Genomic DNA, 16,407 nt, shown 5'->3' on the forward strand with positions numbered 1-16,407 from the left:
AACTTCCATTCTCCCTTTTATTCCAGTTAGAAGTCACCTACCAGCGAGTGGTGTTTCTAACTGGGCTCTATGTGATGCCATACACTACTGCATGCTATGCGGGACGAATGTAGTGAACTGCACAGTTCTGAAAGTTTGGTTTGTATTTCGTGGTTTTTTTTAGACGCCTGGCCCACGTAATTGTGCTTGCTCAGTGCTCTGGAGCCGGGTTTTTCGCAGAGATTCAGAAATACAGTATCGATGCCACAGAAATGCATATTGCCGAAATGTGCCGGTCTGTGTGCGAATGTTGTTGCTTCAAGACTGCATCTTGTGTCTCAAATGTTTGCTTATGCAGACTTGCCTAATTTGTAGCGCGACATCGCTCACTGCTGTTCATAGCTGAGATTTTAAACCTCCACGGTAACCTTCTCAAGACAATTTAGTAATACTGCCTAGAATACGAAAAATAGCACAGCATCAGTGCGATCAACCAGTTGCAAGGGAGCGTGAGGATATCCTAAAAGTGCTGATTTGAGCCGCCGCTGTTGGCGCAGTTGTGCGTGTACTCATGCGGCTAGCTTTATGCTTTTGAGCTCAATTAGCGCGTACTAACTCCAACCATTTTCAAGAAGCTAAATGAAGCAGCAAACGTTATAAAACAACACTGAAAGAATATCCAAGCTGCGGGGGAGGGGCAGGTTTGAATAAAAATAAGGAACTGCGGAATATTTTCAGGCTTCGGAACTACCATCGAAGGCCATATTTTAGATTGTGATTTTCATTTTCTCTCCTGTGATGCTCACTGATATCGCTGTGCCTGCAGCAAAACATTATGTGCATTGAGAAGCAGTTGCTGAGAGTATTTAAAAAATCTGTTTCTACGAAAATTGGTGACTAAATATGCAGATATAAACATAGTTTCATTTATAAAAAAAGATATATCGCACAAGTTCAGCTTCCACGACAGAAATTGCGGAAACGTCATTTTCAAGAAAGTGCTATACATGCAAGAAGTAGCAACCACCATCAATATTACTTCAACGGATGAAATTCTCCATGGTCTTTATTTGGTGGGACGCCCAGAGCAAAGACTTGAACCACAGCAGCCACCCAGAAATCTAATCTACGATGACATATATATATATATATATATATATATATATATATATATATATATATATATATATATATATATATATATATATATATATATATAGTTTTAAAGCCAACGGTTCCTCTGCTGTTTCGCGGTAGGCACATGCTATTGCATATGCGAGTTGCGAGGCGTATTCATCGCTGAACGCCATATAGGTCATCGAGGCGTATGTGCCCTTCTGCGCGAGCTATGTTGCATCTAAAGGTCTAGATGTCGCCTTTGGTGACATTATGTTATGTTTCCGTGTTGCCTGCGCTTGCAGTTACGAGGCGTTTTCGTTGCCTAATTCCTCTGTACGTCTAATCTCTCGATGCCACGCTTCATCCCTCAGGTGCCCCACAGGAGGAGGATTCGCTTAGATTCACTCCTAAAGCACGTGGAAGCTGCATGACCTTAAAGCGAGTAATTGGAAAAGCAGTGGCGGATACAAAGGTGAGTGGTAGGGGTATTCACCCCTTCCTAGAACCGGTGTCAGAAGCACCCCCCACCCCTCCCTTAGCACACGCGGTAAGAGTCTTTCGTGAACTTGCCTGCTCGAAACAGACCATGTACCTCAGCGCCTTTGCTGCCTGTGAGCTCAGATGCGCTTCTTCACCTGGTGTTACGATTCAGCGTTTATTTCGGCATCCAAGCGCGCCAAAGAGCAGAACATGCAGTTCGCTGCATGGAGATGCATTCACCATATTGCCACCACACACGAATAATTCGTAAACATCGGCGCATGGGTATCCGGCGGAGTGTTCAATTAAAAACGTTTTGTGGCACCCAGCTGCACTTTCCAACAGCCGTGTCTCAGACCTGACCCGGAAGGTTTAACAAATACTCCAAGCGCCGGAGTGTTACGTCGCTCCTCTTCACCTGTGACTTCTCTCCAAAGGAGTCGTGTTCAAGTCCCTGTAGCTTGTGCTTGTTGTGTCGTCATTACGCTCATCTTCGAGCGCGCGGTGAGCCGCAGGCGTTGTTCTCTGCAAGAGCCCTTTTCTTCTGAGCAGGCCTTGCTGTGTCATTGTATCTTTCTTGTTTCATCAGGAAATGAATCAGCTAAGTTTGCGTCTGGCTCCTTATTCATCACTCGCCAGTGGCCACCCTACAACTCGTCTAGCCAAACGGAATGATCCCGCACCTCCTCTCCCCCCTCCCCCCCTGTCCACGGCTACTTTCGGCAGTTGTAACATAGGACAGCCGTCCGAGCTCATCATGTCCCCATACAGACTATTTCTTTGCACCTCCTATCAATCCTAGCGAATCAGTCGACTACTTAGAAACCAGTGAGTGTTCTGTCACGCAAGAAATATCCCGACTTACGGTGATGAAAATTGCACCCGAGATTTGCTGTGCTCTGGTTATTGTTGACATTGTGAATGCTATGCCGTACTGACTAAGCACGCACGGCGGGTTTCGGATGGCGCATCTACAGGCCCTATTTTGATCGACGCAGCCAAAGCCGACGGGCGAATATAACACCTAGATCACAACATACGCGCTTTATGAGTTCTCATCACTTTTCCCGCAACTTGGCAAGGTGGTTTATCGCAAGTCCCAAGCAAATCGCTTTCAATAATGAGATTGTAAGGGCTCCAATGTATGCACGCAACTCTACCGAATAGCTTAAACACACAATTGGCTTCTTAGTATGTAATTGAACAAAAGTAATGAAACTCATTATGTAAAAAAAAGGTGAGGCGTGCAGACAGGGTACAAGAGAAGTGGACAACACGAACGCCGACGATCAATTGAAGAGAGAACTAAGGCGAAAAGAAGAAAGAAGACACAAAACTCATCTGCGCAAGCGCTGGAATGGTATCGCCACGTGTCAGTCTGGTACATGTGCCGGTTTACGGGAGAGATAGCTGTTAAGGAACTTAATCTCTTCCTTATCTAAAGTAATCGAAGGCGGACTCAAGCACGCACTTCCACCTTTATAGATTTGCCTTGCATCTACCATAAGACGCGTATCTTCGTTCTTGTGCCTGTACAATACCGCGCATTCATCTAAGTCTGGCATGCAGTTAGAATCTTGGCAATGTAGGGAAAGATTAGAAGGCGATCCACCGATTAATGACATCTATGTTCCTTTGCCCTCAGATTGATACACCGCCCAGTTTGCCTTACGTAAAACTGGCCGCACCTAAAGTGAACTTTATATACCACACCCATACGACAGTCAGTAAAACTGTTGTTCTTACTGTGCTTCACAGGGCAAATATCTGTTCTTTTTTTGCCTTTTACCTACTCCCTTTTCCTCTGCACGGCAGCGCATATCTTACCTAGCTTATTGGGAGCAGTGAAAGAAAGCAACTTTAACATCATATCTGTTTGCAACTTTTTTAAGCCTCTGCGATACTCAATGAATGTACGGAATAGCCACTACTTTTTTTTTTTTTGGCTATTACTGCTTTCTGTAACCATGTCCGTCCCCCTCGAAACCAACTTCTTTTGGCGTTCAGCCACAGTGACCACTGCTGCGCTGGGATAACCTGCTTCTAATAGGCGCAGCACCTGTGCAATAAAACAGGTGCTCATTTTGTGCATGCAGGATCTGGTGAGCGAAGACTTAAGGCACGACATAGCAATTCCGTCTTTTACTACTTTGGAATGCTTGGATTGAAAATTCAACAATTGCTTCGAAGATGTTGGGGAGTGCTGCCAACAAACGTGATTTTGTTCGAAGACCAAAGAAATGTCTAGAAACTGAAATTCGTGTCGCTGAGGAAATTCGTTGGTAAACTTTAATCGCCCTCCACAAAGTTTAAATTGCTCAGTTACTGAGGTAGCGGCGGAATCGAATTCTTCTCTACAGCAGAAAATCAGGTAATCATCAACGTAACGGAAGATCTTGATAACGCAATCACCTCAGGCATTCTGTAAGCAGCTGTCAACCTTACTCAGGTAGATATCGCTAAGAAGAGGGACAACTTTTGAGCCATTACAAATGCCTGATTTCTCCACCCTCCATCTCTCCACCCAATCAACGTCGACTTTAAGTACATTGAAAGAATTTCTAGAAATGCTCCCGTGGAAATACCGCATCTGTCAATAAAAGCCGACTCTTACACTTGTTCTTTAATGCTCTCATTTACGGAATTTAGCAACTCGACATGCGGCAAGGAGTAATACAGGTCTTCGATATCCATAGTAAAAGCTGTACAATCACCAGGATCTTCCTCTCTCAAATACTGAACTAGTGCCTGAGAATTACGCAAGCGAAAGGCGTCTAGAGAGAGAGAGAGAGAGGGTAATATAGGAAGGCAGGGATGTTAAACAGTCAATAGTCTGGTTGGCTACCCTACGCTGGGGGAAGGGAGAAGGGGAGCGAGAGAAGGGAGAGAGAAGGTGTAGATACGTGTACGGACAGCGCTTGAGTTAAAGACGCTCGCGCAAACCAGAAGTTATGAGAAAGCATAAAAGTGCCTTCACTGCCTTCTGAGCCGATGATCGGTTGGGACGGTGCTCTAGGCAAAAAAGAAATAAGAGATATTTGTCCTGTGAAGCACAATAAGAACAACAGTTTTACTGACTGTCGTATGGGTGTGGTATATAATGTTCGCTTTAGCTGTGGCCAATTCTACGTAGGGCAAATGAGGCGGTGTATCAATTAGAGGCTAATGGAACATAAAAGGTCATTAACCGGTGGATCGCCTTCTAAACTTTCCCTATATTGCCAAGATTGTAACTGCACGCCAGAGTTAGATGTATGCGCGATATTGTACATGCACAAGAACGAAGATACGCGTCTTATGGTAGAGGCATGGCATATCTATAAAGGTGGAAGTGCCTGCGTGAGTCAGCATTCGATTACTTTACATAATCATCATCATCATCATCATCAGCCTGATTACGCCCACTGCAGGGCAAAGGCCTCTCCCATACTTCTCCAACTACCCCGGTCATGTACTAATTGTGGCCATGTTGACCCTCCAAACTTCCTAATCTCATCTGCCCACCTAACTTTCTGTCGCCCCCTGCTACGCTTCCCTTCCCTCGGAATCCAGTCCGTAACCCTTAATGACCATCGGTTATCTTCCCTCCTCATTACATGTCCTGCCCATGCCCATTTCTTTTTCTTGATTTCAACTAAGATGTCATTAACGCGCGTTTGTTCCCTCACCCAATCTGCTCTTTTCTTATCCCTTAACGTTACACCTATCATTTTTCTTTCCATAGCTCGTTGCGTCGTCCTCAATTTAAGTAGAACCCTTTTCGTAAGCCTCCAGGTTTCTGCCCCGTACGTGAGTACTGGTAAGACACAGCTGTTATACACTTTTCTCTTGAGGGATAATGGCAACCTGCTGTTCATGATCTGCGAATGCCTGCCAAACGCACCCCAGCCCATTCTTATTCTTCTGATTATTTCACTCTCATGATATGGATCAGCAGTCACTACCTGTCCTAAGTAGATGTATTCTCTTACCACTTCCAGTGCCTCGCTACCTATCGTAAACTGCTGTTCCCTTCCGAGATTGTTAAACATTACTTTAGTTTTCTGCAGATTCATTTTTAGTCCCACCCTTCTGCTCTGCCTCTCCAGATCAGTGAGCATGCATTGCAGTTGGTCCCCTGAGTTACTAAGCAAGGCAATATCATCAGCGAAGCGCAAGTTACTAAGGTATTCTCCATTTACTCTTATCCCCAATTCTTCCCAATCCAGGTCTCTGATACTTTACATAAGGAAGAGATTAAGTGGCTTAATAGCTATCTCTCACGTAGAGCGGCACATGTACCCGACTAACACATGGTGATACCATTCCAGAGCTTGCGCAGATAAGTTCTGTGTCTTCTTTCTTCTTTTCGCCTCAGTGCTCCCTTCAGTTGATAGTCGGCGTTCGTGTTGTCCACTTCTCGTGTGTCCTGTCTACACGCCTAACCTTTTTTTGCATAATGAATTCTTACCAACTAGCTCCGCTTTCTGTCGTTCTAATAAAACGATTCGCACATTGGTCGTGTGACAAACTATTCGCAGATATATTTGTCACCTTTCTAACGCATGCTTGTTCAAAAATTGCTTCAAATATCAACAATACGTGCTTTAGGCACCTGTATTATGTACCTCAGTTGGGACATACGTTATCAAGTATTTTAGTGCTTGTCCCGCGCGACAGCTCGTCCGGTCGAGCGACATGCATTTTTAAACACGAAACTCGCAATTGCGGCTGGTGGTTGTACGCCCAAAGCACTGGACACCAATATTTTAGTTTGTTTGCAGCCCCAAATTGTTTCCTTCAGAGTGAAGAGAGCAAGTTTACAAAAGATTGGTAGGTTCTTCACTCTGGCTTCCAACAAAGCTCTACCAATTGCAGTCTAAGCCAGTGCACACGACACCTTGTCTGTAACCTTCCCAAAGATACCACTGGACAAGACATACTCGAATATCTGTTTTTCTCCAAGGGTGGCATGTACCATATCACTATTCTTCAAGGCGAACCTTCCCATGCTGCTTCTTCATTTACCCAAAATACCGAATATCAATTCGAAAGATTGCTCATCATATCCTCCAGTGCCTTTTTGGGGACGTCGGTCTCTTTGTAAGGACAAGCTCAATGCGACATTACAAAGATTGTTGATGATTAAGTTGATGGTTACTCCAAACGGTGTTTGCTAGAAACTCACTGGTGCGCTCCGGGTAACTACAATATTCTATGCTAAATTCACTGGAAAATAGGCGAAGGTGAAAAGTGATCCTTAAAGTAGTCGCAGTTGAAAAGTTCAAGTCTATTATGCTCTCCAATTCTCGCAGGGGCTGGTTCTGCAAGTATTGCGTTTAGTCATAACAGTTACAATGGGAGGCTTCCAAAAAAAGTTCGCCTTTCTAGTTCTGGTCATCAAGACACTGACGTGCTTTCCCAATCTGCTGGACAAAGATGGTGATGTTCCTGCACATGAAAGCGACAAGTGCCACGAAGCGACACAGGACGAGATGGACTTCTCGCATCTGTCCGTGGACCTGAAAAACATGTCGTCAACCAAGCCTGCATTCAGCATATACATCAAGTGAACGACAACCGAAACCGCCTGTTTATAATCATAAGGCCGATCGTCTTTCTAGGGCGCTAAAATATACTATTTCATGGACATCGAAATGACAGGACACTTCTAGAGCGGTCAAATGAGGCGTCATTAACTTTGAATGAGGGCATTTCGCGCGATATTCTGTGCTTTGGAGTATGCAGACGGAAGCGTGAACTTCAGAAGCACCTTGCCAGCAAATAGTTCGAGCCACATCGGCGACCCAGAACGACCCAGAACGACCAAGAACGTACTAATGAAGTGCTGTAAAGACGAGGTTTCTGCTACACTCATTAAGTGGGTGCACTTGCGAAAAGTCTACACCATCATGTTCGACAAAGCGACCGATGCTGCTCGCATGTCGGAGATAACTTTTGTTCAGTGATACGTACAAAAGAACATGGCACGAGAAGGCTTCGTCCAATTCGTCGACCAACGCTTTGACAATGATGCTTTCGACACCAACGTAAATGAATCCATCCTGAGAGGGAAAGCATGTGGTGAAAAGGTCCTACAAATATTGAAGGGCCTAGAATTCGGCCTCGGCAGCCCCGTTAGCCTAGCGACAAATGGCTGCAGGTTCGTGGGGTTAGAGGTATGTGGTGCCATGTCCTAAATTGAGCGATGTGCCCCAAATGCTATTTATTTCCTGTGCATTGACCATGTACCTAACATGTCTTTATTCAATTCGTCATGCAGTCAAGCTGCAAGGAACGCAGTAGGAATTATGAAAGAGGTAATTTCCTTCACCGCGTCGCCAAAACGAAATAGTGCACTGAAAAGCACACTTGGCCAACAACATTAAGGCCTTTGAGAGACGAGATGGGTTGAACGGCTATACAGTTTCATACAGTTTGTAAGCTCACTTGGCTCCATAGGTAGAGCTATCGATGTTGTCGGCAACTGCAGATAACTGCAAAGCACTGCAAAAGCGAGGACGCTCCGCGTCGCTCTAGGCTATAGCAAGTTTAAATTGGCGATAGCTCTCCTCTCTGACGTATTGGCACACATGCTCATATTCAGTCGCCTCTACGAGAAGGAATATGTGGATGTGGGAACAGCAAGGAAACCGATGATAGACACCGTAGCTGCCCTGACTACTCAGAGAAAAAACAAAACTGCGAAGAGGTATTCACACTTCTCCACGAGCAGGTCGTTGCGCTGACGAATGAAGTTGAGACAGAGGCTGCCTCGGATCGCGATGAGACAGACCCACAAGGCTCAGACTCCGGCGCTAATTCTCGGGTGCTATTACTGGATGCCAGCATGCATCTAACTAATTGATAGTGTGTTCGCAGACCTTAAATTGTGATTTTATATTCCATCACTGCGTAAGACGAGGCAAAAGTAGTAACTAAGACTGACCATTGGTAAGGCTCGCTCATTGGAAGGCATGCTTAGATAACTGCAAGTATTAGTGAAGCCCAACTGTGGCTATGGTGGGAAATTGGAAGCGCGAAAGCGAAGAAGGAGTAGATATCCCTCCGACTGCTGCTGAAGCGTGCGACCGGAACATCATCCTGTCGATCAAGATACTTTTGAAAATACTGGCCACTCTCGCTGTTAGCGTTCCCAGAACAGAAATGTCTTTCTCCACACTCCATCGCTCAAAAAGCATGGCTGCGATCACCGATCAGTGAAACCCACTTGAACAGCCTGCCCTTGCTACATAAGCAAAGAGATAACCATGCCGACTGTAAAAAGGTTATGAATCACTTCGTTAACCGAAATTGTGGATCACGGAGGATGGACTTGGTGGTGTAACGCCACTTCAAACCGACATTTTAATGAAACTGCCTAAATGTACCACGCTCCCATTATACTTCTCTGGTAATTTGTTTTGTTTCAGAATTGTTTCTAGACAGACTATTACGTGAACTGACATTTTTGCATTTTTGTTTGCGATTAAGCATTGTTGTCTATGCATTTCCGCATCTTTGTCTGATTGTTCGTTTTGAAAAACGGTACGAATAATTTTTTCGGGCGTACGCCACCGATGATTTGCATTCTTTTAGTGACCTTCGTGTACTGTCGAAATCTCAGTCAAGAGCGAGAGATAATATTTAATGGCACAAAGGTGGAGAGGGCGGCCTCAGTGAAGTGCCTCTACCCTTCTACTCTACGATGGGGAAGGGGTTTGGGGAGTAAGAGAGATAGGATGTGAAGAGGAAGGAGAGTGGTGGTATGGTGAATATGATGAGGGCGGCACAGCATAGTGTTTCTGTGCAATGCATACGTGTGCACTTCACAACACAGTACAGTCATCTTCGCGGGCTGATGTAGAAGTTGCTGCAGCGTAGCTAAGAGACTGTCTAGAGCATTCATAATTTTTGCCGCTGTTAGCGGTACTGGCGTATTTAAACGGGACAGTGCCAGCTTTAGGGCAGCGATTATTTGTCGTAGCATGGCTTTGACGACAGAGTCCGATGGGGATATTTGAGTGCACTGCCCTTGCTCGAGTTGACAATCTAAGGCGTGAGAGCGCGGCGGTAAACGTGGCCATACTTTCGGCTCCAGGCTTGCGCGGCTCGCTTGAAGCAATGGTTTGGAGTGATCTATCGATGAAGATTGAATTACCTTCTGCTGGACCCGCGGAGTTGGAGCCAGGGAGCTCTCGTGTGGACCTACAGCTTGTCCACGCCGACGACGCGTTCGTCTCCTCCGGTGTTGCACTGACACTGCCGCCTCCTTGTGTGACATGCTTGCCTTGCTCATTTGGTTCAGTATTTTTCCTCCTTTCTCTATTGAGGACAGTCCTTGGAATTGGTCTCGTGAGGTCCTTCGCAATACGAGCACTTCATTTCTCCTACTGTACATGAAGATACGTCATGGCTGCCGGCACAGCGAAGGCATGCCGTCTGGCTTGTGCAGAAAGCGCTGACATGGCCTAGCTATAGGCACTTGTGACATTGCAATGGTCGGGGAACATAAGGACGCACCGGGTGTCTCACGTAGCCCACCCTGATATGATCAGGTAGCATGTCTCCTTCGAAAAGAAGCTTGACGCTCGTCGAGCGATCACTGTTGAAGACAGAAGCCTTTGTAGCTCTTCGTCGCTGATGTCAATCACGACATCGGAGATAACACCTGCCCTAGTGCGACCACTGTGCATGACGAACTACCGGACTTTTATGTGTCCTAGCATGCGCCCGGTTTTCAATTTTTCTTGGGCGGCCTGCATCGCTATTTTCACTCTGACTACGCTTTTCTTGGTGTTGAAGCGCACTTCATTAATTCATTTCGGAGCCACATTGCCAAAGTAGGTTTTAAGAATCTGTCTCTGTACAGAATTTAAACCTTTAGAGACGTGGAGTGGCACAAAAGCAATCGTGTAAGTCGGAGTAAGCGGTCCGTCGGGGCCCTGCTCACTCACGTCTTTGGTTGCCTTGCGGTATTTTCTCTTCAGTCACTTGCCCTCCACGATGGTGTAGTCGTTGTCGGAGTCCATTGGCTCGCTGTTGGAGAAACGGGAACCAGACATCTCCATGGCTACGTTGCAAGCCTTACAATATATTCCTGCGAGACGCAGTGCGAAAAGACGTGCTCGACGCAAGTGGTGGCGTGTCGTCTGTCATCGCTCTTGACGACTTCTCGTCCAAGAAGCACAATTAAGCCTCTACTATGACAAAACTATCGCAACAAGGCAGGAATCGACGTTTGCTCAAATCAATTCGTATTCGTCAAATTCGATATGCACAGTGAATCGCTCCTGGAGAGAGGGGTGGTGTAGCTTTAATTACAGAGGTGCGTTTCGTTCCCTGAGCTTATGTTGTCGCGTTTTGATGAGATTTAATTCTTGCACTGCCATCATGTTCAATGTGCGGCATTTAGAGCAAGTACTAAAGTTGGACGAATATTGCATAAGTATGTCGCTGCTACATACTATACCTTGACTTTCGTACTTTTAACTGATCTTGCGTTTCTAAGCTTTTTGCGTAAGAAGACTTCGACGATTTCGTTGAGTGCTTTAGTCTTTATTCAGCAGGCATGATTTGATTAATAATATTTTGTCCCTGCCTAATTCTAGAAGCAGTAGCGATGCTTCCATAAATTTTCTTGTCTTCAAGTTTTAAAGTGATAATCTTCTACGTGCGAGTAGCTTTTCCCGTCATTAGTATGTCTTAAAGCAAGTGTAGAATAATTGTTATTTGAATGAACTTTCACGCACTTTGTTTATTGCGCAAAAACAAAATATACTTCATAAGTACAACACTCTGTCTGTTATGCAATAATTTTTGATACCAGCCACTGCAAGTATCTATCTAAAACAGGCATATATTAGGGCACGGAGATGAGTACTCATTCATTATCACAATTACACTGTGGTTGTTGCTCACATAATACGTCTAGAACCATTCTTCAGTAATATCGAGACTTGGCGCAGTAAATTATGAAAATATGTGAAGCTTGATCCTTCGTGAAGTTTTATTTCGCAGAAATATTTATGACTGGGAAGATTGAATAGAAGAAATGAATGGGAATGACTGTTAAAAAATTCACAGTATTTATATTGTTACGGAAGGATGAGAGAAGAGAGAGGAAGAAGACTGGAGACGCTGGCTGCGGCGCGTTCTTGGTGGTCATCAGCAATCCTAACTATTCTGACTCAACCTGTATATATAATGTAAATATAGTTTTTTTATACTCGCAACACCCCCGTAACATATTGGTGGAGGTTCGGGGTTCCACGGCTGGAAACGGAGCTCCGTAGGAGACGTCGCATCATCGTCCGCGCCATGAATGACGGTGAGCACGCGGGATCAACGTCGCTGCCGCCTCCAACGTCACCGTCGCCAGCTACGTCGCTGTCACCTTCCGTTGTCGTTTTGCAACACAAGGATCCTGGGACTTTCTGCGGGACCGATGGCGCCGACGTTGAAGATTGGGTGGCCATGCACGAAGGCGTGAGTGGAGTCAACAGATGGGACCCTACGCTTATGCTAGCTAACCTGTTGTTCTACCTGAGAGGCACGGCAAAAGTGTGGTACGAAAACCACAAGAGGAGCTAAGCAGCTGGGACCAATGCAAAGAGGAATCGACATAGTTGTTTGGCAAGCCAGCCGGCCGTGAAATTGCCGCAAAGCAGGAACTGGCCTACCGTGCCCAATTCCCCACGGAGTCCTATGTCTCGTACATCCAGGACGTGCTGGCACTTTGTCGTAAGGCCGATCACGACATTACAGAAGCTGAGAAGGTCGGGCACGAGCTTAAGGGCATTACTGATGACGCGTTTAATCTGCTCATGTGGAAGAGCTGCTCTACAGTTGATGCAGTCATTAAAGAGTGCCGTCAATTCAAGCAGGCCAAAAGCCGACGCGTTTTGCAACCATTCGCCAAACTTCCCAATACTGTCGCAACGTCGACGTGTGAAGATGAACCCGCAGAGCAGTCATCAGAGGACGTGGTGCGAATTGTTAGACATGAACTGAATGCGATGGCGCCCACAGCTTTCTGTTCGCATAGCCTTGATGTTACTGTATTATCAGTTCCCCTCGTACAAGCCATCGTTCGCCAGGAACCCAAGACATTGGTTTACACTCCGTGTGTGCTGCCGCCAATCCTAGAGCTAACGAAAGCCATTCTACTATTTTTGTTCCACCCCGACTGAGTGGAGAACTGCGGACGACCAGCCGATATGTTTCACCTGTCGCCGCATTGGTCATTTTTCCCGATACTATCGCAACTCATGGCCCTCAGCACCTCACACGCCGACCAACCTTAGTCGTTTTGATGGAAATGCCCGCAATGTTTCGCCCACCACCGAGTCTAACAGCACCGCCAACTCTGCTCCGAACACGTGGTACAGCCGCTCACCTTCGCCGCGCGGACACCAGTATCGTTCACCGTAAACACGTCGGCCATCTTCCCGTTCGCCGCAGCCACGTCGCCTTTCGTCCCTTGTGGCGTTTGGCCGCACCCTTTCGGAAAACTAGGAAATGCAGCCCTCGGAGCTGGTGCTGCATTGCCGACTACTGCAGCAAATCTTTTGTCTGTGCCCACAAGCAGAAGTGTAATTGACGTCAAATTGGCGGCGTACCCGTCCAAGCACTCGTCGACACTGGAGCCCACGTATCTGTGATGAGTGCTAGTCTACGTAGACGTTTAAAAAACGTCTTCACCCCAGCAGGTGTCCGAGTGCTTCGTGTGGCCGACGGCAGCGTGCTGGTTGTTCTTGGAATGTGTACTTCGCGCTTAAGTGTAGCCGGCTGCCCTACGTCTGTTCTCTTTGCTGTGATCGACAACTGCCCTCACGACATTATCCTTGGGTCGGACTTTTTATCTACTTATTCTGCTCTCGTCGACTGCGTGACCGGCGTTCTTCAGTTGGAACTGCGTCAACTCGCTGTTGCTCCGAGTACCATCCCTCCACGCTTCTGCTCGCTTCAAGATATGCGTCGGTCACCCGAGGCAGTTACGTCACTTTGACCGCACAGCCACAGGTTCCTGACAGTGATGTGTTTCACGCCATCATCAACGTGCTTTTCAACCGGAACGTTGCTGTTCCGCATACGTTGGTCAAGGTTACTAATAACGACATCGTTCTACCGCTTAATTTGAGCCTGCGCCCTCGAGTGCTTCTGGCCGGCATGTTCTTGGCCAGCGTTTCTAGTGGTTGTGAATTTAGCATTGAGAGTCTGGATGCCGAGAGTGGCTTATTAGCGCCAATTGCAGCTGACAGCTCTGGTTCCTTAACGGGGGACTTCGCGATAATGATTGCACCTGACCTCACCTCTGCACAGGCTAAGGACATACGACTCCTGATTGAATCGTACAGTGACATCTTTGATTTCAGTGACAGGCCATTAGGCCGAACATCAGTTGTTCACCATTGTATCAACAATGGAGATGCGAATCCTATTCGTTGGCGTCCCTATCCTGTATCGCATGCTGAACGCCGAGTCATCCAATTAGAAGTGCACAAAATGCTCCGAAAAGGGGTCATCGAGCCATCAGCCAGCCCTTGGGATTCGCCTGTCGTGCTTGTGAAAAAGAAACATGGTACCTGGCGTTCTTGCGTCAAGATCACGCGAAAAGACGTCTACCCACTAACACGCATCGATGACGCCTTGAACGGCTTGCACGGAGCTAAATACTTCTCGTCCATCGATCTTCAATCCGGCTACTGGCAGATTTCAGTTGGTGAAATGGCCCGCGAGAAGACGCCTTCACACCGGATGGCTTATATCAGTTCAAAGTCATGCCCTCTGGCCTATGCCATGCTCCTGCGACATTTGAACGTATGATGGACTCTCTTCTGTGGGGCTGCAAATGAACCACCTGTCTTTGTTACCTTGATCACGTTTTTTTTTTCTCCCACGCTATGGCTACTGATTATGCGACACGCTACGCGATAACAAAGGCATTGCCGACTAGTTTCCGCAACTGACGTCGCCGATTTTTACCCTCACGACGTCATTCTCTAGCACGGTGCACCTCGACAGTTACTTACAGACCGCGGTCGCTCGTTCTTTCCTCGAGTTGTGGATGACCTCCTCCGCTCTTGTTATGCCACTGCGCACAAGCTGTCCACCGCCTACCACCCACAAACGAACGGTCTTATGGAACTTCTCAAACGAACAATCACAGGGATGCTGTCGATGTACGTCTCCAACGAACACCGCGATTGTGACGCCAGGCTGGCTTACGTGACGTTCGCTTATAACTCATCCCGACATGACACCACAGGATATTCACTCTTTTATCTCTTATATGGTCGCGACCCCACACTGCCGTTTGACACCATCCTCCATTCTGTGCCCCGTGTTGCAACTGAGTACGCTCGTGAAGTCATCCATCACGGTCGCATGGCACGTCAAGTCACCCAATCTCGTTTATTAGCCTCACATCATATCAGAAAGAACATTTACGACCGCTGCCATCGCGATGGTAAGTTCGCACCAGGTGCTTGTGTGCTACGCTGGTCACCATATCGTCGGCTTGGCCTCTCCCAGAAGCTTCTTTCTCGCTGCACAGGGCTTAGTGACGTCCTACGCCAAGTTAACGGCGTCAATTACCGGATTTCGCCGCTACATTTTGCTGCATCCTAAAGTGAGACGCCTGTCGACGTTGTGCACGTTTCGAGGCTGAAGCCATGCTTCGCTCGAAATTATTCGCCCGCCATGCGCCGAGACGGCGCTTCGCTAACCGTGGGTCGTGTTACGGAAGGATAAGATAAGAGAGAGGAAGAAGAATATCGGAGACGCTGGCTCCTGCGTGTTGTTGGGCGTCAGCTACTTAACTGTTCTGACTCGTCCAGTATATATATTGTAAATATTGTATTTTTTTGTACTCGCAACATCCCCGTAAGAATATTCTGATAGGAGTCCTCTGATAGTAATTTAATAAAACAATAAAGTGAGCTCCTCTCCCCAGTATTACTTCGAGCATGTGTCCATCCCTCACCCCTAAACTTATTGGCAGGAGCCGCCACTGCATAGAAGTGTCTATTCTCTGTAGAGTACACTGGCGGCTGTGCGGCCGTTTTTGTCACGCTGAGGCGATTCCGCAGTTGTCATGCCGTCTTCTTCGTCACGCCCCCACCGCCATCGTATTCATGCAGTCATATGGTCTACGAAAACAAGTCGATAGCGTTTGGTGCCGCCGTCACCAATCGCCATTATTGAAGTCTGCATGATACTACGAAGTTATTGCCAATATCTACACTTTATTTCGGCGAACTGCATCAGACATTTTCTTAGCTTCACAATCACCTTTGGTGACGCCTGCAAAAATTTTGATAAGCAGAGTGAGAATTTATGTGCTTCTAGGAGAGATTCTTTTACCTCTGAGGGTAGAAGTTATTGCTAGCAATGGCACTCACATACCCGTACTAAAAATTGCAAGTGTATGTTTAGACGAAAATGTGTCAAAACTAGTTGTAATCAGTAGAATTGCAAGTCACTCATGGTTTATGAAGTTTTATTCGGCCACTTTGAATACTGGAAGACGCGTCTTTTTACCCTGCCAAAGTAGTGATCGACAGAAGGTTTTTGATTACACAGGAATGTGCAGGGTAGTACACACGCTTGAAGTCCCCTTTTCTATGCGTACCAACGTGAGATACAGCAGTGCACAAATAACAAATTAAACAAAATGCAAAAGAGGTCTACGGTTAGGTTACTTTGACGACAACAAAGACACAGAAGCGCCTCTCTACTACCAGCGTGATATAGTAAACAAAGCCAGAGAGCAGGGGTCATGAAACAAAAAAAAAAAGCGTGGTTGTTTTGGAGGAGATTTCGGAAGCTACAGCTGGTTGTGTGATG

The 16,407-nt window shown here is 46.6% G+C and overlaps 1 protein-coding gene across 1 annotated transcript in view; it reads left to right on the top strand.

Annotated features, from left to right (window-relative positions):
- The first annotated feature begins 1,473 nt into the window (after window positions 1-1,473).
- Window positions 1,474-16,407, top strand: part of LOC140219093 (uncharacterized) — a 111,530-nt gene continuing 96,596 nt past the window's right edge. Inside the window, exon 1 of the mRNA XM_072288976.1 lies at window positions 1,474-1,570. Coding sequence (XP_072145077.1) covers window positions 1,526-1,570 — 45 coding nt within the window. The 5' untranslated portion in view covers window positions 1,474-1,525. The remainder of the gene's footprint in view (window positions 1,571-16,407) is intronic.

Source organism: Dermacentor andersoni, chromosome 6 (genome assembly GCF_023375885.2).
Source record: "Dermacentor andersoni chromosome 6, qqDerAnde1_hic_scaffold, whole genome shotgun sequence".
NCBI lineage: Eukaryota > Metazoa > Arthropoda > Arachnida > Ixodida > Ixodidae > Dermacentor > Dermacentor andersoni.